General features: G+C 40.4%; 3 gene segments (V, D, J or C); all 3 read left to right on the top strand.

The window, feature by feature from the left end:
* The first annotated feature begins 9,667 nt into the window (after window positions 1-9,667).
* Window positions 9,668-10,309, top strand: LOC128106942 (T cell receptor alpha variable 22-like). The segment is given in 2 exon segments: window positions 9,668-9,719; window positions 9,888-10,309. Coding segments are annotated over 2 exon segments (474 nt in total).
* A 6,597-nt stretch (window positions 10,310-16,906) lies between these two features.
* On the top strand, window positions 16,907-17,484 carry LOC128106941 (T cell receptor alpha variable 13-1-like). The segment is given in 2 exon segments: window positions 16,907-16,958; window positions 17,117-17,484. Coding segments are annotated over 2 exon segments (420 nt in total).
* Window positions 17,485-25,197: 7,713 nt separating this feature from the next.
* LOC128106940 (T cell receptor alpha variable 9-2-like) lies at window positions 25,198-25,714 on the top strand. The segment is given in 2 exon segments: window positions 25,198-25,249; window positions 25,362-25,714. Coding segments are annotated over 2 exon segments (402 nt in total).
* The last annotated feature ends 1,486 nt before the right edge of the window (window positions 25,715-27,200 follow it).

Genomic DNA, 27,200 nt, shown 5'->3' with positions numbered 1-27,200 from the left:
ATAGAGCACAGATCACAGGCTGGGGAAATTCTGTTTCAATTCTATAGGCAATGGGAATTAAGAGGAAGAGTAGAGAGGGCTTGATTGATTGGGAAAATATTTTGACATTTTGAAAATAACCAGTCCAAACAGGAAAGGCACACTATTGGTTTGGCTGAAATAGTTTTCTTCTTTTCTCTTCTCTTCTCTTCTCTTCTCTTCTCTTCTCTTCTCTTCTCTTCTCTTCTCTTCTCTTCTCTTCTCTCTCCTCTCCTCTCTTCTCTTCTCTCTTTTTTAAACTATTTTTTAAAATTTATTTTATAATTTAATTTATTTTTACATATCAGCCACGGATTCCCCCGTCCTCCCTCCTCCAGCCTCCCACCCTTCCCCCTGCCCACCCCCCCCCATTCCCATCTCCTCCAGGGCAAGGACTCCCCTGGGGATTCAGCTCAGCCTGGTAGATTCAATTGAGTCAGGTCCAGTCCCCTCCTCCATTTGCCCAGCCTGAGCAAAGTGTCCCTGCATGGGCTCCAGGTTCCAAACAGGATAAGTGAGACAGTTGATTAACTTGAACGGTTTGGGAGGCCCCAGGCAATGGGACCAGGACCTGTCCTTAGTGCATGAGCCGGCTCTTCTCTTATGTTGATGGTTCTACAAGAACGTACACACTCTTTATGTGTCTATCTTGGCAAGTTGGACGACATGCACATGGCAATTTGACTTACCTTATGCCATGTATGAAGACCACCGTAATGTCACCTCTACAACAGTATGACTTCCTTTCTTTTTAAAACCTTTCAATTAATAAAATACTTGTTTTCTAATTTTGAAAAACTTGCTTACAAAGTAGCACTTTTTTCTATGACAGTTTCATATTTACCCTTCTCCAAGCTAATTTCCTCTGGCATCTCCTTAGTCCCCATTCTTACTGACACCTTCTTGCTCCCAGTATCCCCCCTTTCACTTCTATATCATATGTTCTATTATCTTCACACTCATCTTTCTTAATGCCTCTTTTCCTAGCTTCCTGGCATTTACACACAATCAGTCACATGAATACATACAGATAAAAATTAGAAGCTAAGGTTTGCATGTGTTTGTCTCTCTGAGGCTGGAATAACTCACTTAGTATAGAATTTTCCAACTGCATTTCCATTTTCATGCAAATTCTATCATTTCATTTCCTTTATTGATGAATAATATTCATATATATGTATATATTGTTGACTTTTTGGCGGGCCTGTGCAGATCTTGTCTGTTGGACCTGGGATTGGAGGACCCAAAAGAGTACAATGGACTACAGTCTAATGCTTTAGACGACCTTACTTCAGTTTATTTTACTTTTATACACAAATGTAACAAAAAAAAAGCAGTGATCCAAGGAAGGTTGTTTGAGTTCATAAAAACATAATCAGAAAAAAATGTAAGCAAATGCCAATAAGCACATACTAAATATTAACCGAGGAGCCCTTTCTCAGGACAGACCAATTTTTGTTTTAATTTTATTACTAGGAAATTTTCTATTCATTTTACATACCAAGCACAGATCCATTTCTCCCACCTACTCCCGATCCCCAGCCTTCCCCCCTATCCACTCCCCATTCCCACCTCCTCCAAGGCAAGGTCTCCCATGAGCAGCCAGAAGAGCCTGGTACATTCAGTTGAGGCAGGTCCAGGCCCCTCCCCTCTGCACCAATGCTGCACAAGGTGTCCCACCGTAGGCACTGGGCTCCAAAATGCCCGATAATGCAACAGGGACGGATCCCGATCCCACTGTCTGGGGGCCCCCTAAACAGTTCAAGCTAAACAACTGTCTTGCCTATCCAGAGGGCCTTGTCCAGTACCATGGTGGCTCCACAGCTATTGGTCCACTAGTTTGGCTGGCCATCCCTGTACGTTTTCCCACCTTAGACTACTAGCAATAGTCGAGAGGGTGCCTGAACTGCCTACTCCGGTAATCAGATTAGTGAATACCCTAACTGTCATCATAGAACCCTCATCCAGTAACTGATGGAGGCAGATGCAGAGATCTATGGCTGGCCACCAGGCCGAGCTCCAGGGGTCCAATCAAGGAAAGGGAGGAAGGAATCTATTAGCAAGGGACATTGAGATCAGAATAGACCAATTTAAACACAATTGCCTGGCACATACATAACTGGGAAAGCATGAAAGCAAGGCAGAAGCCATATCCAGGTTCAGGGTACATTGACCAGATTGGGTTCTATAGCTATTATCTGACATCCAAGTCATAGTTATAGGACTAAACATGTCTTATTAATTGAATGTAAATGTTTAACACAGGAGGCACGAAATCATGTCCAAGAACAGTCCAGTGAACAAAACGCACCTGAGGTAAAAGGCCCTCTGCCTTTTTTCCTGCAGCCTCTCTCACAGTTCCTCAAGGCTCTGTTCACCATGTGTCATTGTTTTGACTGTGTTCCATATGTATTTATAAAATCTCCACCAAATTTTCCTTATCCATCCTTTTGTTGATGAACATCTAGGCTGGCTTCGTTTCATAGAAATTTTGACTACAGCAGTAACAAACATTGTTGAGCAGTTATCTCTGGATAGTGTATGGAGTCCTTCATATATATATGAATCCAAGAATTACAAAGCTGGACCCTACAACACTTCCTCTTTCAGATTTCTGAGAATGCTTTACATACATTGATTCCATGGTTGTTACATCAGTTTGTGCACCTGCCCATGGTGAATGAAGGCTCCATATTTCCCAACATCTTCACCAGCATTTGCTGTCATTTGATTACTTGATGATTGCTATTCTGGATGGGGTGAGATGAGTGTCATATTAGTTTCACTTCCATTTCACTGATGACTAAGAATGTTCAGCGCTTCATTTATTGGTCATCTGTATTTCTTCTTTTGAGAACTCTCTGTTCAGTTCTATGCCCATTTTTGAATGATTGCTTTCATTGTCTAGTGGGTTAATCCTCTGTCAGATGACTAGCCCACAAGATTCTCTCATTTGCAGTTGTCTCTTTGCTCAGTTAACTCTCTCATTGATTGCTTTCCTGTACGTATTTTCACTAATTCATTTATTTTTGAGACAGGATTTTATTTTGGAGCCTAAGCTGGCCTACAATTCGTGATTCTCCTTATTCACCATCCTGAGATCTGGGAGTACAGGCCTGAGCCACCATAAGTATCTCCATTTACTATTTTTTAAGTTGTAGTGCTGAAATGGTCCCCTCACTTAGCACATTCACCCTTGTGATCTCTGAAACTTTAACACAACTTCATTCAATGTTTCTGATTTTTATTATGCATCAATACATGAAAGTGTTTCATACATTTACAGAGATCCCTGAGAGTTAGTAAGGGGTATTCTTTTTCTTTAGTCTCTCAAGACATTTGGATATCATATTTGGAATGCACTAACAAAACACAACTGAAAAAGTCATCAAAATTGTCTTGAGATAGTCGTAAGTGAGAAACTAACTAGTTTAAATGAGAGAGATGGCTCAGCAGTTAAGAGCACTGACTGATGTTCCAGAGGACCTGGGTTCAATTCCCAGGCCATCTGTTTCTGATCATGCCAGGATTAAAAAAAAAACCAAGTAACTTTATAGTTATGGATATATAACTATGTTTTAGTTACAGCTCTCACTGCATTGATTTTCTCAGCTGCAACCACACACCTACATTAAACAACTCCATGTATGATGAGCTGAAGGAAGGATCAGAGTGAGAGTGTGAGAACTGGATGAAACAGCAAAAGCAACAAAACTTGTCTAGTAGAGAGATCAAAGAGAGGGTTTATGTTGCTTTTATATAGTGAGCTCTGAGTAAGGCTTCATTGCTGTATAAATCTTGATATATGTGTACTGAATGAGTAATTTTTTCTCCTTCCTTCCTTCCTTCCTTCCTTCCTTCCTTCCTTCCTTCCTTCCTTCCTTTCTTCCTCCCTCCCTCCCTCCCTCCCTCCCTCCCTCTTCTCTCTCTCTCTCTCTCTCTCTCTCTCTCTCTCTCTCTCTCTCTCTCTCTCTCTCTCTCTCTCTTATTCTTTCTTGGTGTAGAAGGAACCTTAATGTGTTCTAGACTCCAGTGGGATTTGTCCTGGAGGACAAAGATACATTGACAGGCCTTAGATATATGTATGTGAGTAAGTGTGAAGACACTGAAGATCTTATTACCACCCTCTTTTCTGGTCCTTGGGCACAGTGGATTTTACCTGGCTTGAGTGCCAAGTCCAGGAAAAATGTATGATGTAATAAGTTCCTGCAACAGATTGAATTACACCTATGAAATGGGGTTAAAACTTTCATTATTGTAAAGCTGAAGTTGTGGTCTGTATGTTAGAACACTGTTTATGTAGTCTATGGGTTCAGAAAACCCAGATAGGAGGGATTGGATATTTATTTTGGTTTGTTCACAGACAGACACATTTACTGAAAGTATGGAGCATAATCACGATTTTCTACACATTCTCCATGTTTACAAGTGGAGACTCTAAACAAATATTTTCAAACCATGGAAGAAAAATGTGAAACATTCTGAAGTATATACCCACAAGACATTGTAGTTTACTATAGGAGATAGACAAAAAGGAAGGGATAGTCAATCATTTTTAATTTTTAAAATTTTATGTCCATTAGTATTTTGCCTGCACATATGCCTGTGTAAGGGTTTCAGGTTCCTTGGAACTGAGGTTACAGACAGCTGTGAGCTGCCATGTGGGTTATGGGAACTGAACTCAAGTCATCTGGAAGAGCAGCCAGTGTTCTTACCTGCTGAGCAATCTCTCCAACCCCATAAGAAAATCATTCTTAATTAAGGATATGGCCACTGGTGAGTTTCCAGTGCTCCAGTGGATGTTCCCATCATGGATACGTGGGTAGCACTAACTGGATTTAGTAGGTTAAAAAAAAGTCATGAGCCGGGCGGTGGTGGCGCACGCCTTTAATCCCAGCACTCGGGAGGCAGAGCCAGGCGGATCTCTGTGAGTTCGAGGCCAGCCTGGGCTACCAAGTGAGTTCCAGGAAAGGCGCAAAGCTACACAGAGAAACCCAGTCTCGAAAAACCAAAAAAAAAAAAGTCATGAAGTTTGGAGAGGAGCTTGTTAGGGAGGATATATATGTAACTATATATATGGATTGGATGTGGGAAACTGGGGATAAATGTGATAAACCATTGTGTATATGTATGGCATTTTCAATAATGAAAAATTGAAAAGGCATTGAGGAAGAATAAATGGTGTTCTAGAATAAAAAAATTAAAAAATTTGCTCAGCGTTTTATTGTATAATTCCTGGCATTATGACATTTTGGTAAGAATACAGGATAAGGTTCCAATCTGAGTATTGGTTTTGTTATTATAGGTCTGTGGTAGTTTGAACGAGAATGTTCCTCATATTCTCATTATCGAACACTTTGTCCACAGTTGGTAGCATTGTTTGAGGGAACATTTAGGAAGTGTACCATTGTTGAGGAAGTTAGTCCCTGACCTGGGCTTTGAGAGTTGTAGCCTCACCCACTTCCAGTTCCCTCTCTCTGCATCATGCTGTGGGGAAAGATGTGATCACTCAGCTTCTTGCTCCAGCTACTGCTTGCTGACATGTCTTCCACCTGTGAAAAGATAGAAAGAAAAAAATATTATCTGTGTTTACAAATGGGTAACATTATGTCGGTCTTGGTTTAAATTTAAGAATGTAGGAGGAGCCCGGGCGGTGGTGGCACACGCCTTTAATCCCAGCACTCGGGAGGCAGAGCCAGTCGGATCTCTGTGAGTTCGAGGCCAGCCTGGGCTACCAAGAGAGTTCCAGGAAAAGGCACAAAGCTACACAGAGAAACCCTGTCTCGAAAAACCAAAAGAAAAAAAAAATGTAGGAGGAGATAACAGGGTGTCCCTCATACGTCATTGTTGTCTCTGTGTTCCCCACCAGTTTCTTCATGAATGAGGCTGTCTAACACTGTGGGCATTTGGACATGCACATGAATGAGCAGGCTTTGCACTAGACTGAAAGAGCAGAAACTGGCAATTCAGTTGCTTCTCTCCTTCCGTGAATCCGAAGTCAATTTAAATGGATCCCAATGAAGTTCCTGTTCCTCTCTAAAACTGCACGCTCTAGGCCTCCCCTTCCGCGTTCTTCTCAGATGATCCCACTAGAATGACCAAAAGCTTTGCTTCCAGCATTCAATAACTTTTCTAGTCCAGTGTACCAAACGCTTTCACAAAATAGTCAAAAGATGAAAGAGCCACTTGGTCAGGTCTGTGACTGTAATGACCCCACTTCCTTGGCGCCAGTGTCTGTCTTTTCTGTTGCTGAGACAAAAATACCCTGACAAGCAGCAACATGGGCAGAAAGGATCTCTCATAACTCACAATTCCAGGTCATTGACCGTCACAGCTGGGAAATCAAGGCAGCCAGCACTAAAACAGATGGTCTCATCACTAAGGATGTTGAGATGTGGAGAATTGAATGTGAGGTTGCTTATTACTCAGCTACCTTTGTCTACAGTTGAAGGTTCCAGATGAGGGATTGTTGTCATCCACTTCCAGGCAGGGTCTTCACACATCAATTATGTCAACAAAGAAAATCCTCTACAGACATGTCCACAGGCCAACTTGATCTAAACAATTTCTAATTGAGACTCTTCTCAGGTGAGTGTGTTCTTGGCTTTTTTTAAATTTCCTCCTTTGTAGTCCCATCTTCTGTCACATTGACAGATACTTGTGTCTTTACCACTTTAGAACATACAATGTATATTTTCGTCTTAAAATAATCAACCTTAGGTTGGATGTCTGTATACATAAAATTGCTTCAGTACTGTACATTTCCCTTTGTATCATGCTGTCCTTTTTTCTTCCCACAGGGTTGTTCTATGAAACTGTATTTGTTATTTCTCCACTTATATTTTTCTCTTTTCCAATCTTCTATCATAAGAATCATCTCAGTGGCTGCTTACTGATACTGCACAAGAGTTACACACAATGTAGTAATTTTAGAGTTCCTCGAGATATCTAATAAATTCAGCTACAATTCACCAATTACTAATAAAAACAAAGCCATCACACCATCTGAGAGAATGATTCCCTCTGACCTCAGGGACTTTCCTTTTGCTTCATCATTGTCTCTTCTGGTAGAAAAACATGCTAGTGAATAAAGAGAAAAGCATGCTACATGTGAATAAAGAGAGGATCCTTAAGCAGCTGGGATGATGCTGGATCCCCAGCTAAACACACAGCAGTATCTGTGCTAATCGGAAGAGGTGGACACAAGGAAGCAGTATGCTCTATGTGTGCTAATGTATACCCACAAGACTTATTATTACAGTTTACAACATTTTTATAACTTTTGTTTTTTTTGAGATTATAGTATAACTACATCATTTTTTCCTCCCTTCAAACCCTCCCATGTTACCTCCCATTGCTTTCTTTGAAATTCATTGCCTTTTGAAAATGAAGGTATATGTTTGTATGTACATGTGTATGTATATATATTCCTAAATATAACTTTCCCAGTTTATAAACTGTTACTTGTATGTATATTTTCAGGGCTGACTATTTGGTATTGAATAACCAACTGTTGCCCTATTCTCTGTGGAATACTGTTTCTCTGACTCTTAGCAATCATTAGTTGCCTGTAGTTTTTCCTTTCCTTTTCTTTTTTGGTGTGTGTGTGTGTGTGTGTGTGTGTGTGTGTGTGTGTGTGTGTGTGTGTGTAGGGGAAAGGTGTGGTCTTTGTCCATCCACTTTGGCTCATGTATTGTTGTTGTCCTTGGTCAGGTCATGTCTAGACAGTGATGTTTTACTAAAAGGTATGCATTCAAAATGTCACTTTCTATGAATAAATACTGTAAGTAGACTAGTATGAATTTTCTATCATTTCAATATTCTTGCCATTAATATAAATCTACAGCAAAACTATTGGCAGCCTAACCCTCAAATCGAGAAAAGGGAGACAGAGTTTGAGTATGAGTGATGAAATAGCCAGAATGGATAAGGATAACATTCGAGGAAATTATCCTTGATGCAATGTTTTATTGTTTTGATAGTTCCTGTTCTCACGCATTTTTACATAATCACCAATAAAATCATGAAAACCATCAATGATTCATACCAATTATTTTCCATTATTTCCATAAATGTGAGTGTGGGAAGAAACTGTGCTTGTCTTCCTCAGAGTCTGCCCATCTGCTTGTGAGTTTTTCTCCTGTTCCTGAAATCGTACAACTCTCAGATTACACTCTTCCCTGATTCTGCTTGTTTTATTCAGAACCCTGTATTTTATTCTTCTTCATTAGAGAGTAAACCAGTGTCTCCTCCCCTTCCATGTTTCTTACTACTCATTTTCAGTAAAACTGTAGTCAATGCTTATGGATTTATTTTTAACTAAATTGTAAAAATCTAATCAATAGCACATGATAATATATATCGGCTTATTTAGGGGTTTAATCTCCATGATGTATCACTTTCAAAGTGGTTCTTGTTTAACCCCCACTCCATCTAGACTGTCATGTCTTCTGACCATCTTGCATTTCCTCCATCAGGAGCTAAAGAAGTGAAGGGGGTTGCTTTTGTGTGACATGTGGAGTTATGGCCTGAAGTCACCTTTGCTGATGGTGTTGGTCCACTAGGGGGCACTGCAGGCTTCCCGGAAATGACTTCCTGAAGTTCCTGAGGGTTGGGCGGTTAAAGAGACCAGAGAACATGTGAGGCTGTCAGTCACAGATGGCAAAGTTTATTCCTGGTCGTTAGCTGTGCTGTTCCGTGGAACTGTAAACCTAGAGGAGCCTGGAGATCCACTGTGAGGCTGATTCCATGAGGACAGATAAGAACATAGAATTGTACTAGTCAACATGATCTCTGAAGCTCAGTAGAAAACATCTAACTCCATGACTTTAAGTTTTATGATTTTATGATGAAAATCTCCAGAGTTCATGGACCCAATACCTGTGATAGCCAAACTTTTCATTATCTCCTCTCAGACTAGCAGGAACACAATAATTAGTCGAAGGGAGGAAAATAATAAGTCACAAAAACAGAAGAAGAAAATATAGAGAATACTATTGAACTTGAGCAGCAATGTGTGGGTCTGCAGGGTGCAGGGAAGGGACTGGAGAAGGACAGAGGTGGAAAATGAATCAGGGTGAATGTTGTGTTCACAACCTGATTGTTTTAACAAATGAAAGTTTCACTGAAAACGTTTTCTTTTCAGAGGGTGATCTGCTGATTTCAACAAAGTGTATTTATTCCCCAGCACAAATTGCACTCCTTTAAAGAGTTTTCTCTTATAAGAATTTTCATACAACTGATTTCTCAAATTCTGTCAAATTATGGAATTTAAGAAATGGCTTATTCTCTATCTTTATATGCTCTGTGATCTAAGGAGACCTCAGCTCTTTCTTGATATATCATCCCCTCCTTCTCTCAAATGTCTCTTACTTTAACTGTTACAAACAAACAAACAAACAATCAGGACAACCCAACCAACACTATTCAGTTTCAGCTGTAGGTGACATGCCTTCCTGAATCTCTTCAAGGTTTTCATTCACAGCTTGTGAGGCCTCACTGGGCTGCTGTGGGTGGGGATTTCCATCAGGATGAAAGAGCTCAGATTTTATTGGTGCTCAGTGGGTGAGGGAGAGCCTGCTGCTTGTTGGAACTAAGCTCTACACTGTCTAGAGCTGGGTGAAGGAGCCTCAACAGTTTGACAGGATCCATGGAGAGGAGCCTGGGAGCTGTGCTGGGGCTGCTGTGGGTGCAGGTTTGCTGTGAGTTGTGGCTCTCCCAGATGGGTTAGGGGTGTTCCAGAGCTCCAGTGGGAGGTGCAGAACAAAGCTGACCCAAAGCTCCTCCTGGCTGTCTCCCGGGATATCTGACAGGGTAGAAACTGCAGAATTATTGCCCATCTTATGGTTTGTTTTCCTTTCTCTGAGCAGGGGTGAGAGGGATGCAGGTGGAGCAGAATCCTCCAGTCCTGAGTCTTCTTGAGGGAGCCGGCTCTGCTATGAGATGCAATTTTTCTACCACCATGAGGAGTGTTCAGTGGTTCCGAAAGAATCCCAGAGGCAGCCTCATCAGTCTGTTCTTCATGGTTCCAGGAACAAAGGAGAATGGGAGGTTAAAGTCAACATTCGACTCCAAGGAGCGCTACAGCACCCTGCATATCAGAGATGCCCAGCTGGAGGACTCAGGCACCTACCTCTGTGCTGCTGATGCACAGTGTTCCCAGCAAGCCTGCAGCCTGGCCCCAAACTGCAGCTGCCTGTGCAGCTACAGCCCTGCCCCAGGGAGACTCTGCAGGAGGCTTTGCACAGCTGGGGGTTTCCAATTTATGCTGCATCTCTGTCCTCTCCACTAACACTAGAGAGTTCAGGATTGCTGTTTCACATCAGTGCGCCCTTTCCTCACAGATACCCATTTTCAGGAAGAAGTTCTCATGAAGAGTACTGGGACAACTGACAAAGATGACAAGGTTCACAGTACTGTCAGGCAGATCCACTGCACAGGGTTCACTGTTCTTTATTGTTCTACAAAGGCACCAAACAGACGTGCTCTTCAAGGAACAGAAAAGATATTACTCAATGTTTCAGTCAATTGCATATCTTTCAATTATCCAGAAGAATGGAACTTTTATTTGTTTTTTTTTTTTTTTTTTAGAATTTCATACAATGCACTTTGATCATATTCAGTTCTCCACCAATTCCTACCAGTTCCACAACTCGTCCATACTTTCCAGCTTTCCTTTCTTTGTTTCTTGGAAAAAACAAAACTTGGTAAGTGCTGTCCTTACCACTTGGATGTGTGGTCTTCACTGGAGTGTGGTTGACCTACTGGGGCCATGCCCTTAAAGAAAACAGATTTTCCCTCTCTCAGTAGCTATCACATGCCAACATGTCCTTAGTTAGGGGTGGGACTCTCTGCCCATGCTCCCATGCTGGAATTTCATGTAGCTTGAGCGTGTATAGGTCTTGTGCATGCTATTCCAACTGCTTTGAGTTCACATAAATTAATTTTCCTTATAATTGAACACTCAATTATAAAATGCATCAATAAGTATTCAAATTAAATGCAAATTATATTGGTTTAAAAGAAAATTGCCCCCATGGGCTTATATATTTGCATGCTTTGTCCTCAGTTGATGAACTGTTTGGAAAGCATTAGGAGGTGTGGCCTTGTTGGAGGAAGTGTTGGAGGACGTGTGTCACTGGAAGTGGGCTTTGAGGTTAAAAAGCTCACACCTGGCCCAGTGTCTCTTTTTCTGCCTGCTGTCTACTGATCAGGATGGAAAAGCTCTCAGCTACTTCTTCAGGACCATGCCAGCATGCTGTCATGCTCCCAGCCCTGATGAAAGTGGACTAACCCTCTGAAACTTTAAGCAAGTTCTGAATTAAATTTCTTTTATAAGATGCTTGGTCTTGGTGTTTCTTTACACCAATAAACAGTAACTAAGACACAAATAATGAAGTCATTTTTACTTTATCAGATTTCCACAACTTACAAAAAATGTCTGAGAAAGTAATATTTCATTTATATATATTTACGTTTACAATAAAAGAAGACTTACACAAACCTCATTTGTATGAGTAATTAAATCATTTCAGAAACAGTGTTCCACTACAATCATTAAACCTAGATTTAATAAAGTCCGTGTCTTCAACTATTTATCAGATGTTTGTGCTGCTATTGTACAGTACAAAATATAGCTGTAAAAGCTCAAGTGTCAGCTTTGTCATTTCCCAAATTCAGAAACTGTCAAATGTTTATTTTGCAGTTTTACATTTCTGAGGAGCACCCGACATCATCCAACTATACAACTTGAAAAAGAAGTTCCTAAAAGAATAACATTTTAAACACTAGTGAGTGAAATTGTACAGGGTGAGGCTTGAAAAGTCACAGGATATCATACATCATTGCACCTAAACCCAAGATACACTAACAGAGCAATGTCAGTATTTTTTACTACAATTTTTATTATTTTTGAACTGTTTATACAAGATGATTTGATTATATTCTTTTCCTTCCCTCTAGTACTCCCAGATCCTCCTTATCTCCCTACTTGTCCAACTCAATGTTCTCTCAAATAATCCTCAAAAAAAAACCCAAAATCCCCCAAAAACCAAGAAGACAAAACAAGCTCCTCCAAAAAAAATCCCACTACAGCATAACAATAACCACAAAAGCATGCACACAAACATGTTTATTTTGGTCAACTACTCCTGAACTTGAGGCCTGCCCTGGAATATGATTAAAATACCTATTGTCACTCCACTGGAGAAAACTGATTTTCCCTCTCACAGCAGGTATCAGTGGCACAAGGTTTCTGGGTTAGGGATGGGACTTTGTGTCTGCTTCTCCATCTCTGTGCTGAGATTTTTGTGTGACTTGGATTTGTTCAGGTTTTGTGTACACTGTTATAGTCTCTGTTAGGGTGTATTTGCATCTTCAATGTATATCAGAGAATATTGTTCAGAGACAAGTAGATGTAGTGTAGTGAATTCAGAGTGGTTATGGTAGTGCTGGCCTGTAATCTCAGCACTTGGAAAGCTGAAGCAGGGAATCATAAGTTAGAAGTCATTCTAGATTTCATAGCAAGATTTATCTTAATTCAATGAGATAGAGTGTGTCAACTCATCCAATAGTAAGTAAAAGCCAAGAAGTGATGCAGACACTCATACACTGTTGGTGGGAATGAAAACTTGTACAGCCACTTTGGAAATCAGTATGGCACTTTCTCAGAAAATTGGGAATCAATATTTCTCAAGACCCAGCTATACCACTCTTGGGCATATACCCAAGGAATGCTCAATCTTATCACAAGGACACTTGCTCAACTATGTTCATAGTATCATTATTTGTAACAGCCAGAACCTGGAAACAACCTAGATGCCCTTCAACTGAAAAATGGATAAAGAAAATGTGGTACATATACCAATGGAGTACTACTCAGCAGAGAAAACAGTGACATCATGAGGTTTGCAGGCAAATGGATGGAACTAGAAAATATCATCCTGTTGAGGCAACCCAGACTCAGAAAGACAAACATGGTATGTACTCACTCATAAGTGGATACTAGATGTAAAGCAAAGGATAACCAGACCGCAATCCACAGCTCCAGGGAGGCTAGCTAGTAAAGAGGACCCCAGGAAAGACACAGAGATGACACAGTGACAGAGAAATAGATGAGATCTACATGAGCAAACTGGGGGTGAGGGAGGGTTAATGGAGTGTAAGGGTGGGGGAAAGAGAGCTTAGGGGATGGAGAGGTCCTAGCTGGATCAGGAACAGAGTGGGAGAACAAGGAAAGAGATACTACGATAAATGAAGACCCCATGGTAATAGGAAGAAGCAGAGTGCTAGAGAGGTCCTCAGGAATCCACAAAGATTACTCCACTATAGACTACTGGCAATGATTGAGAGGGTGCCTGAGCTGACCTATTCTGGTGATTGTATGGCTGAACACCCTAACTGTCATAGAGAACCCTCATCCAGTGAGTGATGGAAGCAGATGCAGAGATCCACGGCCAAGTCCCAGGTGGAGCTCCAGGAGTCCAATCAATTAGAGAGAGGAGGGATTACATGAGCAAGAGATAGAGAGACCATGATTGGAAAAATTACAGAGCCAACTAGACAAACTAGTGGAAACACATGAACTGTGAACCAATAGCTGAGGAGCCCCCGTGTTACTGGATTAGGTCCTCTGGATAAGTGAAACAGTTGTTCAGCTTAAACTGTTTAGGGGGCCCCCAGGCAGTGAGACCGGGACCTGTCCTTAGTGCATGAGCTGGCTTCTTGGAACCTAGGGCCTATGCTGAGCCTTTGTGCACTTTGCTCAGCCTTGGTGCAGAGAGGAGGGGCTTGGACCTGCCTCAACTGAATGTACCAGGCTCTGCTGACTCCCCAGGGGAGACCTTGCCTTGGAGGAGGTGGGAATGGGGGGTGGGTTGAGGGGAAGGCTGAGGGTGGGAGGAGGGAAGATAGGGGAATCCGTGGTTGATATGTAAAATAAATAGAAAATCTCATAATAAAAAAAAATTAAAAAAAGAAGTGATACAGAAATGGTTCTGCTGCACCCTAACTTGACACAATCTGAATGTATTCTAACCTTGGACCAGCTTTTCTGCAATGTTCTCTGTAGAGCTTGTGCTATCATGTATCCGTTGTCATAGGTACACAACTGTAGCAGTCTTTCTTTGCACACTAGCCTCCAAATCATGATAAGGAGACTTACTATTAATTATGAATGCTTGGCCTTATCTTAGGCTTGTTTCTAGCCAGCTTTTTTTAAAGCTTAAATTAACCCATTTCTATTAATCTATGTACTGTCCCAAGGCTTGTTTATCACATTTATGTACTGTCCATCCTGCTATCCTGCTTCCTCCATGTCTGGCTGGCTTGCTGGCCAGCCTGCCCTGGATGGGTCTCCCTCTATTTCTCCTTCCTTCTCTCCCCAGAGCCTAGATTCCTCCTCCGACTTATTCTCTCTGCCTGCCAGCCACACTTATCCCTCTCCTGGCTACCTATTGGCCATTCAGCTTTTTATTAGACCAATCAGATGTCTTAGGCAGCCAAGGTGAAACAGCAACACATCTTTATATAATTAAAAAATACAGCACAAACAAATGCAACACATCTTTACATAGTTAAAATAATATTCTGAAACATCCATGGGCTTAAGAATAAGTGTTTAGAATGTGGTTAGGGATTATACTGGCTTAGGAAAATGGCAGTGGGAAGTTCTCTTTTATAGTTCCTGACCTCTCCAGCCATGGGTGGTTGTTGAAGTTGACAGTACCCTCCCATTGAGTGTGCTGTAAGTCCAATTCAATGGATGTTGGTTACCTCCAAGATTTAAGTGAAACTATTAAAGATCCAGATGCTGGTCATTGTTGTGGCTCTTAGGTATTAGATGGGTAGGACTCCTGACTGCCCTTTTCCTTCCCTGGTTTTGGAATAGCTCTGGATACTATGAGAGTCCTCAGGAAATAGACTCCTAGGTCAGTTGTAGCACATTCTTCCAAGTTCTATGCACAAAGTATATAATATTTTGGGAATAGGGACTTATCCTCAAGTTTGTGAATCAACTAAAGACAATAGCAATAGTCTATGTTGTTTTGGGAGTCCTGTCTTGTGCTGCCCTGACCGAACACTTGAAATGAGGTTTCTCATGCCAGGTGTTATGCTAAACAGTCTATGGCTCTAGGGGAGCATTAGCACCCCAAGTGGAATAACGTCATTTTGATTATTTATTTATGTATTCTCAGGGCTTATATGTATTACATCTAATTTGAGGTAAATAGTATGATTGCCTGTGACTTTTTCAAACACTCTTAATGTTATTTATCCCTCCTCTCTCCCTCTCCCCCTACACTGATCTCTGTCCTCACTCTCCATTAAAGCCCCCTTCAGTTTTTCCCATTTCCCTCTTCATAGAAACTGTGTCCTGCTATTGCTCTTTCTAGAGCTTCTTTTTCCCAACCCTCTTAGTCCCTGTTTACTGTCCTGAGGATCATCTAGGTAATTACCATTGGAGAACATTTCTATAGAACTGGTGGGTTTTGTTGGAGTGGGGATTGTCTTGGCCTTTAATAATGCTTGTGTGTTTTTGATATGGCATAGGCACGTAGACTTCTTTCATTGTATCTGATATTATAGCCTGCCTCTGTTGAGTAGAATTTGGTTTCTGTTTTTGCTGTTCTTCAGATCAGATTGTTTTCAGATCAGGTTTCAAGAGTTTGTAGGTCAGTCCTTCAGACAGAGATACTTGTTATTGATGGCAGGGATGAGAGTGATTCTAACTCAGTGGTTATCAAGTAAGTCTGTTGATATGACTCAGGTCTATGTTTATGTGCTGGTGCAGAAGTCCAGCTATACGTGAGAGTGTGGGGATGACACACACACACACAGGTTCTGGGGAACTTACCAGTCTGGTTTGATATGAAGGCTGCAGGACTCAAAGCAGGCTTTCTGGGGAAGATGTGAGTGGATGGGTATCTGAGACACTCAACGGGCTGGATGGTGCACAGGATATGTAGCCATAGTTAGGCCTGGGGATATGAAGATTGAGTGGGCTAGTGGGGATCTGGAGCACCCACTTGGTTAGATTAGTTCACAGTTTAGTGACTCTGGGTATGAGAATGTGGTACTCAAATGGATGAGTACGGAGTTAGTGTACTCAGCTCATTGAGCAGGTGCACAGTCTGTATGAACACAGCTAGGTAGATGTCGCGTCCGCCTCAACCAGCAAGGAAGACGCGACGCCAGGCTCTTCTCTAAGCAGTTTATTCAGGAACCTTGAGACAATCTTCTGACCCCGGGGAAAGCCATCTTCTCACTCTCACTCTCACTCTCACTCTCTCTCTCTCTCTCTCTCTCTCTCTCTCTCTCTCTCTCTCTCTCTCACTCTGATCTCCTTCCTCTCCTCCGATCTTCCTCCCGGGGAAAGCCAGCCCATGCCCTTTATAGCCACTGGGCAATCAACCCTGTAGTGCCATGAGGATAATGCCGATAGGGTCAGACATACGCAAGCAAGCCAGATTAGGGCCAGGTGTGTGGAAGCAAGCCAGATCCTAGCCTTAGCCAAATAAGGAGCACCTGCCATCGGGAAGGCAGAAGCCAGACGCCGGCGCCATCTTTGAGGCACGGCCGTGCATGGCTCTCTACAGGTAGGAAGAGTAGGGATGGCAGAGAAGAGCTGACTTCAGAATGTTTCCTAGAGTAAGAGAAAAACAAACTAGATTTCTGCAGTTAGAAATCTGACCACAGGGTGGCAGTGCATCTCAGCTGAGGCACAGAAAGGCCATCTTAGTGAATTCTAAATGAGCAGGCTTTTTCTTATTGGCTGGGCAAATAACTCGGCATGTATGATTGTTATAACAACAAAGAACCAATTGGAACTTTCAAGATGCTCAACTGGCTAGACACTGAGCACCTACAATTGATCCGAGTAGGAAGCACAATGAAGACAGCTGTTCATGCTTTATTCATTTTCTTCTGGCTGCAGATGAATTGTGAGTTGAGGAGTGTAAGATGACTGGGTATGTTAGTGGGAGGTCCGTGGATGTTCAAAAAATGGTTCATTTGGATTTTCTCTATTTACTACAGAAAAAAAATAAGGAAGCGTAATGACTTGACAACCTTTCTCCTTTCTCTCCATCTTTCTGCACAGGGGAGAGCAGAGGCGAGCAGGTGGAGCAGCACCCTTCCACCCTGAATGTCCAGGAGGGAGACAGCGCTGTCATCAACTGTACTTACAAAGACAGTGCCTCAGTCTACTTCTCTTGGTATAAGCAAGAGCCTGGGAAGCATCCTCAGTTCATCATTGACATCCGGTCAAATGCAGAAAGAAAGCAGAACCAAAGACTCATCCTTCTGTTGGATAAGAAAGCCAAACACCTTTCCCTGTACATCACAGCCACTCAGTCTGCAGATTCAGCCATCTACTTCTGTGCAGCATATACACACTGCTCCCCAGGCACCTGCAGCCTGTCTTCAAACCTGCCACCAGAGCTGGAGTGGCACCTTTCTTTTCGCTAAGTCAGACATTCTAAGATAACATTTGCCACATTGTTTGAGAGTGAAAACTAACATATAAGTATTAATAGGACATAAGATAAGGCCCAAGATAAACCAGGAAGTTTAGTATATGCTGTTACTTGATGCTTAATACTTACTTGGAAATTCATATTTATTGTGTATAAAGGTGTACTGTGCACTATGATATCTTGATTTAAGTAAAAGGTGGAAATGAATAGCTTGATGAGTAGGTGCAGAGAGTAACGTCTGAAGTAAAGGGTAAGCCTTCATCTCCTTTCTGTGTGAGCTGATTCTAGCATGTCCATGTGTTCAGCAATCCAAAAGCTCTGTATAACAGATTCTTACTGGAGTTGATGTTATTCTGCTTAGAAAACAATTCATCTAGTGAACTTAAATTTGTCATTCAGATTTCCTTTTATTAATTAATTAATTAATTAATTAATTAATTAATTAATTTAATTTTACATATCAGCCACAGTTTCCCCTGTCCGTCTTCCTTCCACCCACCAGCCTTTTCCCCCAGTCCACTCCCCATTCCTACCTTCTCCATGGCAAGGTGTCCCCTGGGGGGTCAGCCCAGCCTGGTAGATTCAGTTGAGGCAGGTCCCGTCCCTTCCTCCCTACACCAACACTGAGCAAAGTGTCTCAGCATAGGCCCTAGGTTCCAAAAAGCCAGATCATGCACCAAGGAAAGGTCCCGGTTCCACTGCCTGGCCTAAATATAACACCAGTAGCACAGACACTGAGAGAAGCAATTAATAAATGGGACCTCTTGAAACTGAGAAACTTTTGTAGGACAAAGGACACAGTCAACAAGACAAAATGACAGACTACAAAAAAAAAATGACAGACTACAGAATGGAAAAAGATCTTCACCAACCCCACATCTGACAGAGGGCTGATATCCAGAACATATAAAGAACTCAAGAAATTAGACATCAAAATACCCATCAGTCCAACTAAAAAATGGGCTATAGAGCTAAACAGAATTCTCAACAGACGATGCTCAAATGGCTGAAAGACATTTAAGGAATCACTCAACAAACTTAGTCATCAGGGAGATGCAAATCAAAATGACTCTGAGATTCCATCTTGCACCCGTCAGAATGGCTAAGATCAAAAACACTGAAGACAGCTTATGTTGGAGAGGATGAGGAGCAAGGGGTACACTCCTCCACTGTTGGTGGGAATGAAAACTTGTACAGCCACTTTGGAAGTCATTCAGATTTCTATCTTGCGTAAATCCCTGTAGTTTCAATAACATAATCCCTGGTACATCTGAACTTTTGGCTCTTCAGATAAATGCTTTTGCAATTTTTGTGACTATAATTGACTTGCCAAATATACATATACATAAAAACAAAATGTATCAATGTGATTGACCATTTACTCAGACTGTAAGTTGCTGAAGTTTGTTCAAACTTTTTTGTGAGTAATAAATTGTATCAATATATATATTTGTGAGTAATATATTCTATCAATATATCCAATGATCTATTATACAACGTCAAGGCCATATTTAATTAAATTATAGTATATAATGGATTTTTATTAAATAAATAGTTTTGGCTGTTCTTGTCAAACATCCAGAAAGTAACTGAAAAGGATAGGGATGTTAATTCACTCTATTGTGTGATCATGTGATTACAATTACACACATGTATCTTCTACCAGCCATACTTTGTGAACTTCAGATATGAGCAGCACAGTTTATTTTAAAGAAACACATTATTTCTTTCCATTCATATGTTTTATTAAAGATTTCCCCATCTTCAAGAATATCAACTCTATTTCTGTTGCTACTTTATCTTTCTGGTGTATGTGAAAAAGTGTGTGTATCAATCACTTATTCAACTCTAGTAGTGGATAGAGAAGGAAAAGGACTGATGGTCTATTTACCAATAGTTTTCTACAGATTTCTCTGCTTTGTATTCATGTTCTGGAGGAATCAAATATTAGTGTCATTCAAGATGTATTTTTGAGTGGTGGATTAATCAATGGTGATAAAGTTGTGTAAAAAATTAATTCCTTAATATTCCTACTTCTGACAAAGTTGGGATAATTTCAAAAGCATCCATTTTCTTCCAAGTATAGATATAATTAACTATTGGCTTGCTGAATGTGATTCCCTCTTGATAGTCTAACCCTCACTGACTTTTCTTACTTGCCCCTCTGTACCACTTGGTCCTGTACTAGAGAAGCAAGTTTACTCTTGATTGGTCCATTTCCCCTATAGTTGATAATGCCATGAAGGGCAAATATGGCTTACATTTTACTGTTGTAAGAAAAAGGGTATAATTAAATGATTATTGATTTTTCACAGTAGCATTTAAAGGTATATCTAATAATATCTATGGTTGTAGCACCAGTGATGGTTTTGTAGAGGTGAATACCTTGCTAGTGTGGCTACTGCCTAAGCAAATTCTGTATTAAGCAAATTAGTTAAAAAAAGAAGGATAAATTAGAAACATATAGTGTTCTATTATTAAAGTAAGAAAAAACACCTAAAGGAAGAAAAGCGAGTGATTCTGAAGGAGAATTTGACAAGTAGTGGCTGCCGTCACTGAAAATTCTACTATGACAATCATGGTGGGTTGTCTACCTTATGCAAGTGCACAACATGTGTGTTTCAAGGATTCAAAGTCAGTTCTCATCTGCGGACTATGTAGATTTGCTGGAGATTAGTAAATATCTTAACTATGAGTAACTTTTTGATTACTATTATTTAAGGATGAATGATGTCATACTAGTTGGCAAAATGCAACCAAGGGAAAGTATCTTGTGCTTTGTCTGCTAATCTGGTTGAAAACTGTATTGATGAGATAATTTCCACAAGATTCAGTGATGTCTTTCTCCTGAACTGTTTTAAAGTACCACCTCATCAGGGTTCAGGTCATACAAAGAAAGAGTAGGAAGGTCAAATTTTTGGCCTGTTGATGAAGGTACTGATTTTCATTATCTCACTAAGTCTGTGGAAGGATTTCTGTATATGTTGTGATAATCATGAATGTACAGGTGTCTTTCTCCATTTATGCTGACTTTGATTTCTTCAAGAATTTACACAGAAGTGGTAGCATGCATCTATATTGTAATTCTACATTTAGTTTTTGACAAACCTTCATACTGATATCTATAGTAGTTGTACAAGTGTACATTCCCACTAGTAGTGTGCAAGGTTTCTTTTTCTAAAATGTTCTCACCAACATTTGTTGTTTTTTATTTTCTGTAGATTATCATTTTAATCCAAATAAGTCAGACTCAGAAAGACAAATACTGAATGTTTTCTCTCACATGAAGAATCTAAATTTGAAAACAAAAAGATAAGAAATTGAGGGGGGGAGGATACTATTTGGGATGACTAAGGGGAATATAGGATTTGAGAGGGTAGATCAGACTGGGTTATAGCAGAATGGGTTAAAGTACATTATACACAGTTATGTTATCTGTACAATTAGCATACAGTAAAGAAGTAAAATTATGTATGATTTGATGTGCCTGTTAGTGACTAGTTCATGGAAGATAACCTAAGACTTTCTAAGGAAGAAGAACGCAAAGAGAAGGAATACTTTGCATAGCCTATGTGGCTCAAGAACAAACACAGTGATGCATTAGAGCCTTTGCTTGGGGTCCTGGGGATTGAATGTAGAGTCTTGAAAACACTCAGCAAGTGTTCTAGCATTGAGTTATGTCCCAGCATGATACAATAATTAACTTCAGATTTAGCATATCCTTCGTTGTTTCTACTTTTTCAGAGGATAGCAGGTGATGAAAAAGTGAAATTTCTGAGTGAGTGTAAGGTTTAACTCAGTGCTCCAGGAAACCTTTCTCAGTGAATAGAATAAATACAGGTAGGGAGCACAAAATGAGACTGGATTTTAGCCATTGTGAGTGTTGTGGATGGGAGTGTTTCTACTCTTGATGAGCACAAAAATATGTATTATTACGAATATATACTTAGAGTTCAAACAGGGAATGAAATTTTATAAAAATCACCGTGGAGATATTTAAATGATCCCATTGGATCGAGTTCTTGTTAAAACCCCAGCTTTTTAGTTTTTATGGGATTTTTGTCATTTCAAAGACAGAACTGCACAATTCCTGCTATTCTAGAAAACATTTCATATACGCAATTAATTTGCAGTTATTATGCCCATGCGATGATGAGCTGCCAATGCAGGATTTCACTCCACTAGACTACATTTCTGGCTTTGATCATTTCCTTCCTCTATTGATAAAACAAACTAGTCCTTCGTCATGTTTCTGTATAACACATTGGATCACATGTAAGATGCAGGTATTTCTGTAATTAAGATGGACTTATGACCCTTTCCCATGTAATTTTTTGGCTTTAAGATGTCCTTTATTAAAGATAGGAGTAACAAAGTCATGTTCAGTTACCACAATCATCTTCTCAAGTGGTGGACTAGTTTCAATATTGACGTTCATGTGGTAGGAATTTGTTTCTATGGAATAAATATCTTTGAGTAGTATTAAGATTTCAAACAATTCATGCATTCATTGCCCATTTACAATAGGGCTATATAGTTTCAAGAAGGTCAGGAAATATCACTGTCACTATAATTCATGGAAGTTTTATACATCAGCATTTTTATCCTACCTCTGCATATTTTTATAATTCCATATTCTCAAGAGGTAGCCATACATTTAGCTGTATGATTAATTTTGCTTCTCTGCAAGGATCGGATTTTATACAGAAGTCAACAGTAATTATTTGCATTATCCACATCAACAGCCAGCATGTTATGACAACCCTCTGGGAGTTATAGTGATTTACACACATCATAGCAACCCACTAATTACTAATTGGACTTAAGACCTACTTAAGATGTATACCATGCATACCTTTACTGAAAAGCTAGCTAATACTGAGTGCTAGTGAAATTATGGTTATATGAGGAGAATTTATAATCACTAATTTACTACACCAGCATAATTCTTAAATACAATCTATAAAACATTTATCCTTATACCCATAGGTATGTGCATTCTTCATTCCTCATCAAGGAAACTTCTCTTTGCAGTAGATGGAGACTACTACAGAAAACTGCAACCAATCAAAATGCAGAATTGTGGAGCCCAGGTCCAAAGGATACACCCTCTCCTAATTTTTAAAAAGGATTTATTAATTACAAATATCGTGTGGTGGTGGTGGTGGTGGTGGTGGTGGTGGTGGTGGTGGTGGTGGTGGTGTGTGTGTACATATGTGCCTGGTAGACATGGAGGTCAGAAGAAGGCATCATATCTCCTGCAATTGGAGTAGCAGATAGTTGAGAGCTGCCACGTGAGTGCTGGGAATTTAACTTGAGTCTTCTGCAAGAGCAGCAAGTGCTCTTAACTGCCAACCACACTCTTAATTTTTAAGATAGAACTTACTAAAAAGGGATCTGGGGAAATGGCTCAGCCATTGAGAGAACTCCCTGCTCTTGCAGAGGCCTTGAGTTCAGTACCCAGTGATCACACCAGGAGGGTGCACAACCTCATGTCATATCAGCTTAGGAAATCCAATGCCCTCCTGTCACCATGAACTCCTGCATTCCCTGCACAGACCATATACCCAAGTAACAATAATACAAACCTTGAAAAGTCCTTTATAAAACCAAAACTAATTTAAAATTTGGCATGGCATTATCAAAACTATAGAATAGAGTGACATATATAATGGAGTTATATTCTATGAGACGAAATTATCATTCTTAGCTAACCTGCCTGTAGATAACTGTCAACTATTTGCAGAGAATATAAAGTTATGTAGTCAGGGTTTTATCAGACTGGATGGAGATTTCAGCACAAAGTCTGGAGGTCTTCAGTCAAGCTAGACAGTTCTGAAATCATTTGGAGACAAGGAGACTAGGCTTTGACTAGTATACCTGTCCTAGTTTGGTTTCTGTTGCTGTGATGAAGTATTCTAAGAAAAAGCAAGTGATGGGTGGTGACCCTGGGCCCAAAATTAAACTGCCATGTTATCTGTCATCTATGGATCCTAGCTTCAGATCTTTAGATTTTTATCTTTAAAGTGGGGTCACTGTAGAAGCCAGGAAACTACAATAGGGCCACCAGAAAAGAAAAATTATCTAAATACAATAGTGATATGACTGTTTTTAGGGGCGACTAACTAGCTTCTCATTGGATTTGAGGCCTACTCTTTGGGAGAAGGCACATATTCAGTGTGTCATCCTATAAAAAGCCTATGGATATGAAATTGTAAAAAAAAAAAAGAAAAAAGAAAGAAAGAAAAATGAATAAAAAGGAAAGAAGAAAGGAATTTTTTTTTAGTACACGATTCTACATCTTATTTAGAAACACAGTGTGAAGAGAACATTGTGAATCAACTATCGTCCTGATGGGCTCAACCTTCATTACCTTGAATTGTAAAGGCAAAGGTTCTGAACCGAAGGCTGACATTTACAGATTACATTTATAACTTAAAAAAACTAGAATTAGGAAACAGATGTGGACAAAGGTGAGAAAGAACACCTTTGTAAGAAGACCAATTCTGTTAATGAGGAAAAATTACTAAGACCAAATTAAAGGACAGAAAGATCTCCCACAGAAACATGGTAGCCATGAAAGCCAGACTCATGAGTAGAAGCTTTGACACCTGAATGAAGGAGCTTTTCTGAAGACACTTATGTGAGCTGGCTGCTTGGAATGCCCTCATCAGATCTGCAAGGAAGGGTCACAAATGTCTCTCCAAACCCAATGATAGTCAGCTTTGTGATTCCTAACAGCACACACCACTGGCCACAATGACATTTACAGAAATGAGTTAAGAAAATGGTCATAGCCTATGTTTGATGTAGAGTATGGGACAATATGAGTCCTACATGACAGTCAAAACTGATTCCTCATTGTGGCTTTCCTGTACAGTTAATCTTCAAACATTGTTTCAAGATACCAATGACCTTCTAAGTAAATGAGCAGCACGAACCCATTATTTCAAATTTCGAGAATGTAAAGGAGCAGTTTCTAGTCATTACACATTATTAGGGCCAGTTAATAATTACTGTATTCCATAATAACTTAAAAATTTCTAAAGACATATTTATTTTACTTTATATACATGAGTGTTTTGCCTGCATTTCTGTTTATGTACACATGTGTGTGTCTGGTACCCACAGGGGTCAGAAGAGAGAGTCATTTCCCCTGGAACTGGAGTAACAGATGGTTATGAACCACTATGTGTGTTCTGAGTATATCAAACCTGCATCTTCTGCAAGAGCAACAAATTCTTTCAAGTGCTGAGCCATCACTCTAGGTCCACATATTATCTTAATACAAATTTTAATCAGTGAAAATAAACTAGGAAAATCTGCTTCTTTACTTTCAATTCATATGCTAAAGACCAAAACAGAAAAAACTACCAATTGCTCTACTACAATACTTTCATGTCAGGTAGAATTCCAAGAATGACAATATTGAATATGTTTATGGCCACTGTTTATGTTCTTTACATTAAAAAGGACCATTTGATGTCTGACATGTGTCTTGCAAATGATGTTGAGGATAAGAGCACATTTCTGCCTTCTGGGAGGTATGCAAGAGACCCTAGTTTAGTCTCTGTCCACCAGGGGGAGGAGTTTCCTAGCACAAGATCATTATCTTTGTGAATTATAAGCTTCCTAGGTTCATCATTTGATGTCATTTCATCATTTCTTCATGTGAAGAGTCAAGGACATTACTTGGGTGACACTAAAGATGAACACTTCTCCAGCTTTAGTGACTGTGATGCTGCTGTTCATGCTTGGTAAGTGAAGTGACTTAGAATTTACACTTTTGCTTCTGTGATGACAGAAAAATATTTAATCATCTAAGAGCTTTGTCCTTAATGTGACACAGGTATCCTCTTCTCCCTCCAGGGAGAACACATGGATTCTCAGTGACCCAGGAACAAGGTCAAGTGACTCTCTCAGAAGACGACTTTCTATTTATAAACTGCACTTATTCAACCACAGGGTACCTGACTCTTTTCTGGTATGTCCAGTACCCTGGAGAAGGTCCAGAGCTGCTTTTGAAAGTCACAACAGCCAACAACAAGGGAAGCAGCAGAGGTTTTGAAGCTACATATGATAAAGGATCCACCTCCTTCCACTTGCAGAAAGCCTCGGTCCAAGAGTCAGACTCGGCTGTGTACTACTGTGCTCTGAGTGACACAGTGTCACAAACTGCAGGGGGAGTGAGCACAAACTCTGAGAAGCAAAAGAAAGCCTAACTCCTGATCACCTGCCTTTCAGATGACTCTGTTTTCTACAGTCTGTGCAGTGTGCCCCAATATTTCTCTAGCTGATGAAAATCATACAAATTGTCAGAGCAGAACAAGAAGTAGATGTGACCACAGCTGGATTTCATAGGGGAAACTGAAACCCTAGAACATCAATGGTTCCTCATGGAGGGTCACAGTGATTTCACAGGCCATGGAAACAATGAAGTGGTCAGTTGTCTTTATCTCCATATACACATCATTGTCTTCATACTGATGTGTGTCACTTCTGGCCCTGGTTATTCAGAGAGGGCTAAATATGATAGAAATGGTGGCTTCTTGATAATATCTACCTAATGCTATGGAAGGTTAGATTATCAGAGGGCTATAGCCCTTCCATATCTCAAGAGTTCTATTTAAAACATTTGGGTAGAAGAGAACGGAGAATGGGAGGTTGGAGGAGGTACATTATCTTCGGAGTTTAAATGTCCCCCCTCTTCTCTAAATCTATCCCAGTCTCATCCCCAGCTTTGTAGCTGACTACTTTCTATGGTTTCTCTCCCCTCTTAGTCCCCATTCCCAGAGCACTAAGCAGATCCTGATGGCACACCCTGGTTTCCTCCCTATTGTGGATATTCTAACCCTGCCCATCTTCAAGCCTATTTCCTTGCCTAAGTGTCAGCTCACAATTCCAAGAAATTCATTATATCTGGAACCCTAGTGACCACACCTGGCAGGATTTCAGACATATTTCCTACCAGGCCACCCACAGCCACCACACTTTCCTAAGAACCAGAGAGGGCAACAGAAACCAAAGAACAGAACATGCATCCAATAAACACAAGACCAGCTATCAGCTCCAGGAATTACAGTGATTCCAAACCCAGATGCCTAGATTCCAGCATTAAAACAATCAATAATAGCCAGATGATATGTCTCCACTAATGTGGCTAGAGTTTTCCTGCCTGGTCCACAGTCAGGACAAATCTCTCTCACTTGCCAGTCCCACAGCCGCTCAGACCCGACCAAGTAAACACAGAGACTTATATTGCTTACAAACTGTATGGCCGTGGCAGGCTTCTTGCTAACTGTTCTTACAGCTTAAATTAATCCATTTCCATTAATCTATACCTTGCCACATGGCTCGTGGGTTACTGGCATCTTCACATGCTGGTTGTCATCATGGAGGCTGGCAGTGTCTCTCTGACTCAGCCTTCCACTTCCCAGCTTTATTCTCCTCCTTGTCCCACCTATACTTCCTGCCTAACCAATGGCCAATCAGTGTTTTATTTATTGACTAATCAGCAACACATTTGCCATACAGAACATCCCACAGCACTCTAAAGCCCAGAAACCCTACTATAGTAAGCCCTGAGAAATGCAATATAGCTGAAGCATAAAACCAGAACTTCAGAATACCCTTTATGGATATGTTAGAGCTACTGATATCTGAAATGAGTAAATCCCTTGAGGAAACCAAGAAAACACAAACAAACAA

This window comes from Peromyscus californicus, unplaced genomic scaffold (genome assembly GCF_007827085.1).
Source record: "Peromyscus californicus insignis strain IS unplaced genomic scaffold, ASM782708v3 Scaffold_12__1_contigs__length_115047231, whole genome shotgun sequence".
In the NCBI taxonomy this organism is placed as follows: Eukaryota; Metazoa; Chordata; class Mammalia; order Rodentia; family Cricetidae; genus Peromyscus; species Peromyscus californicus.
The sequence above is the reverse complement of the archived record's forward strand: the minus strand, read 5'-3'. Positions and strand labels throughout refer to the sequence as shown.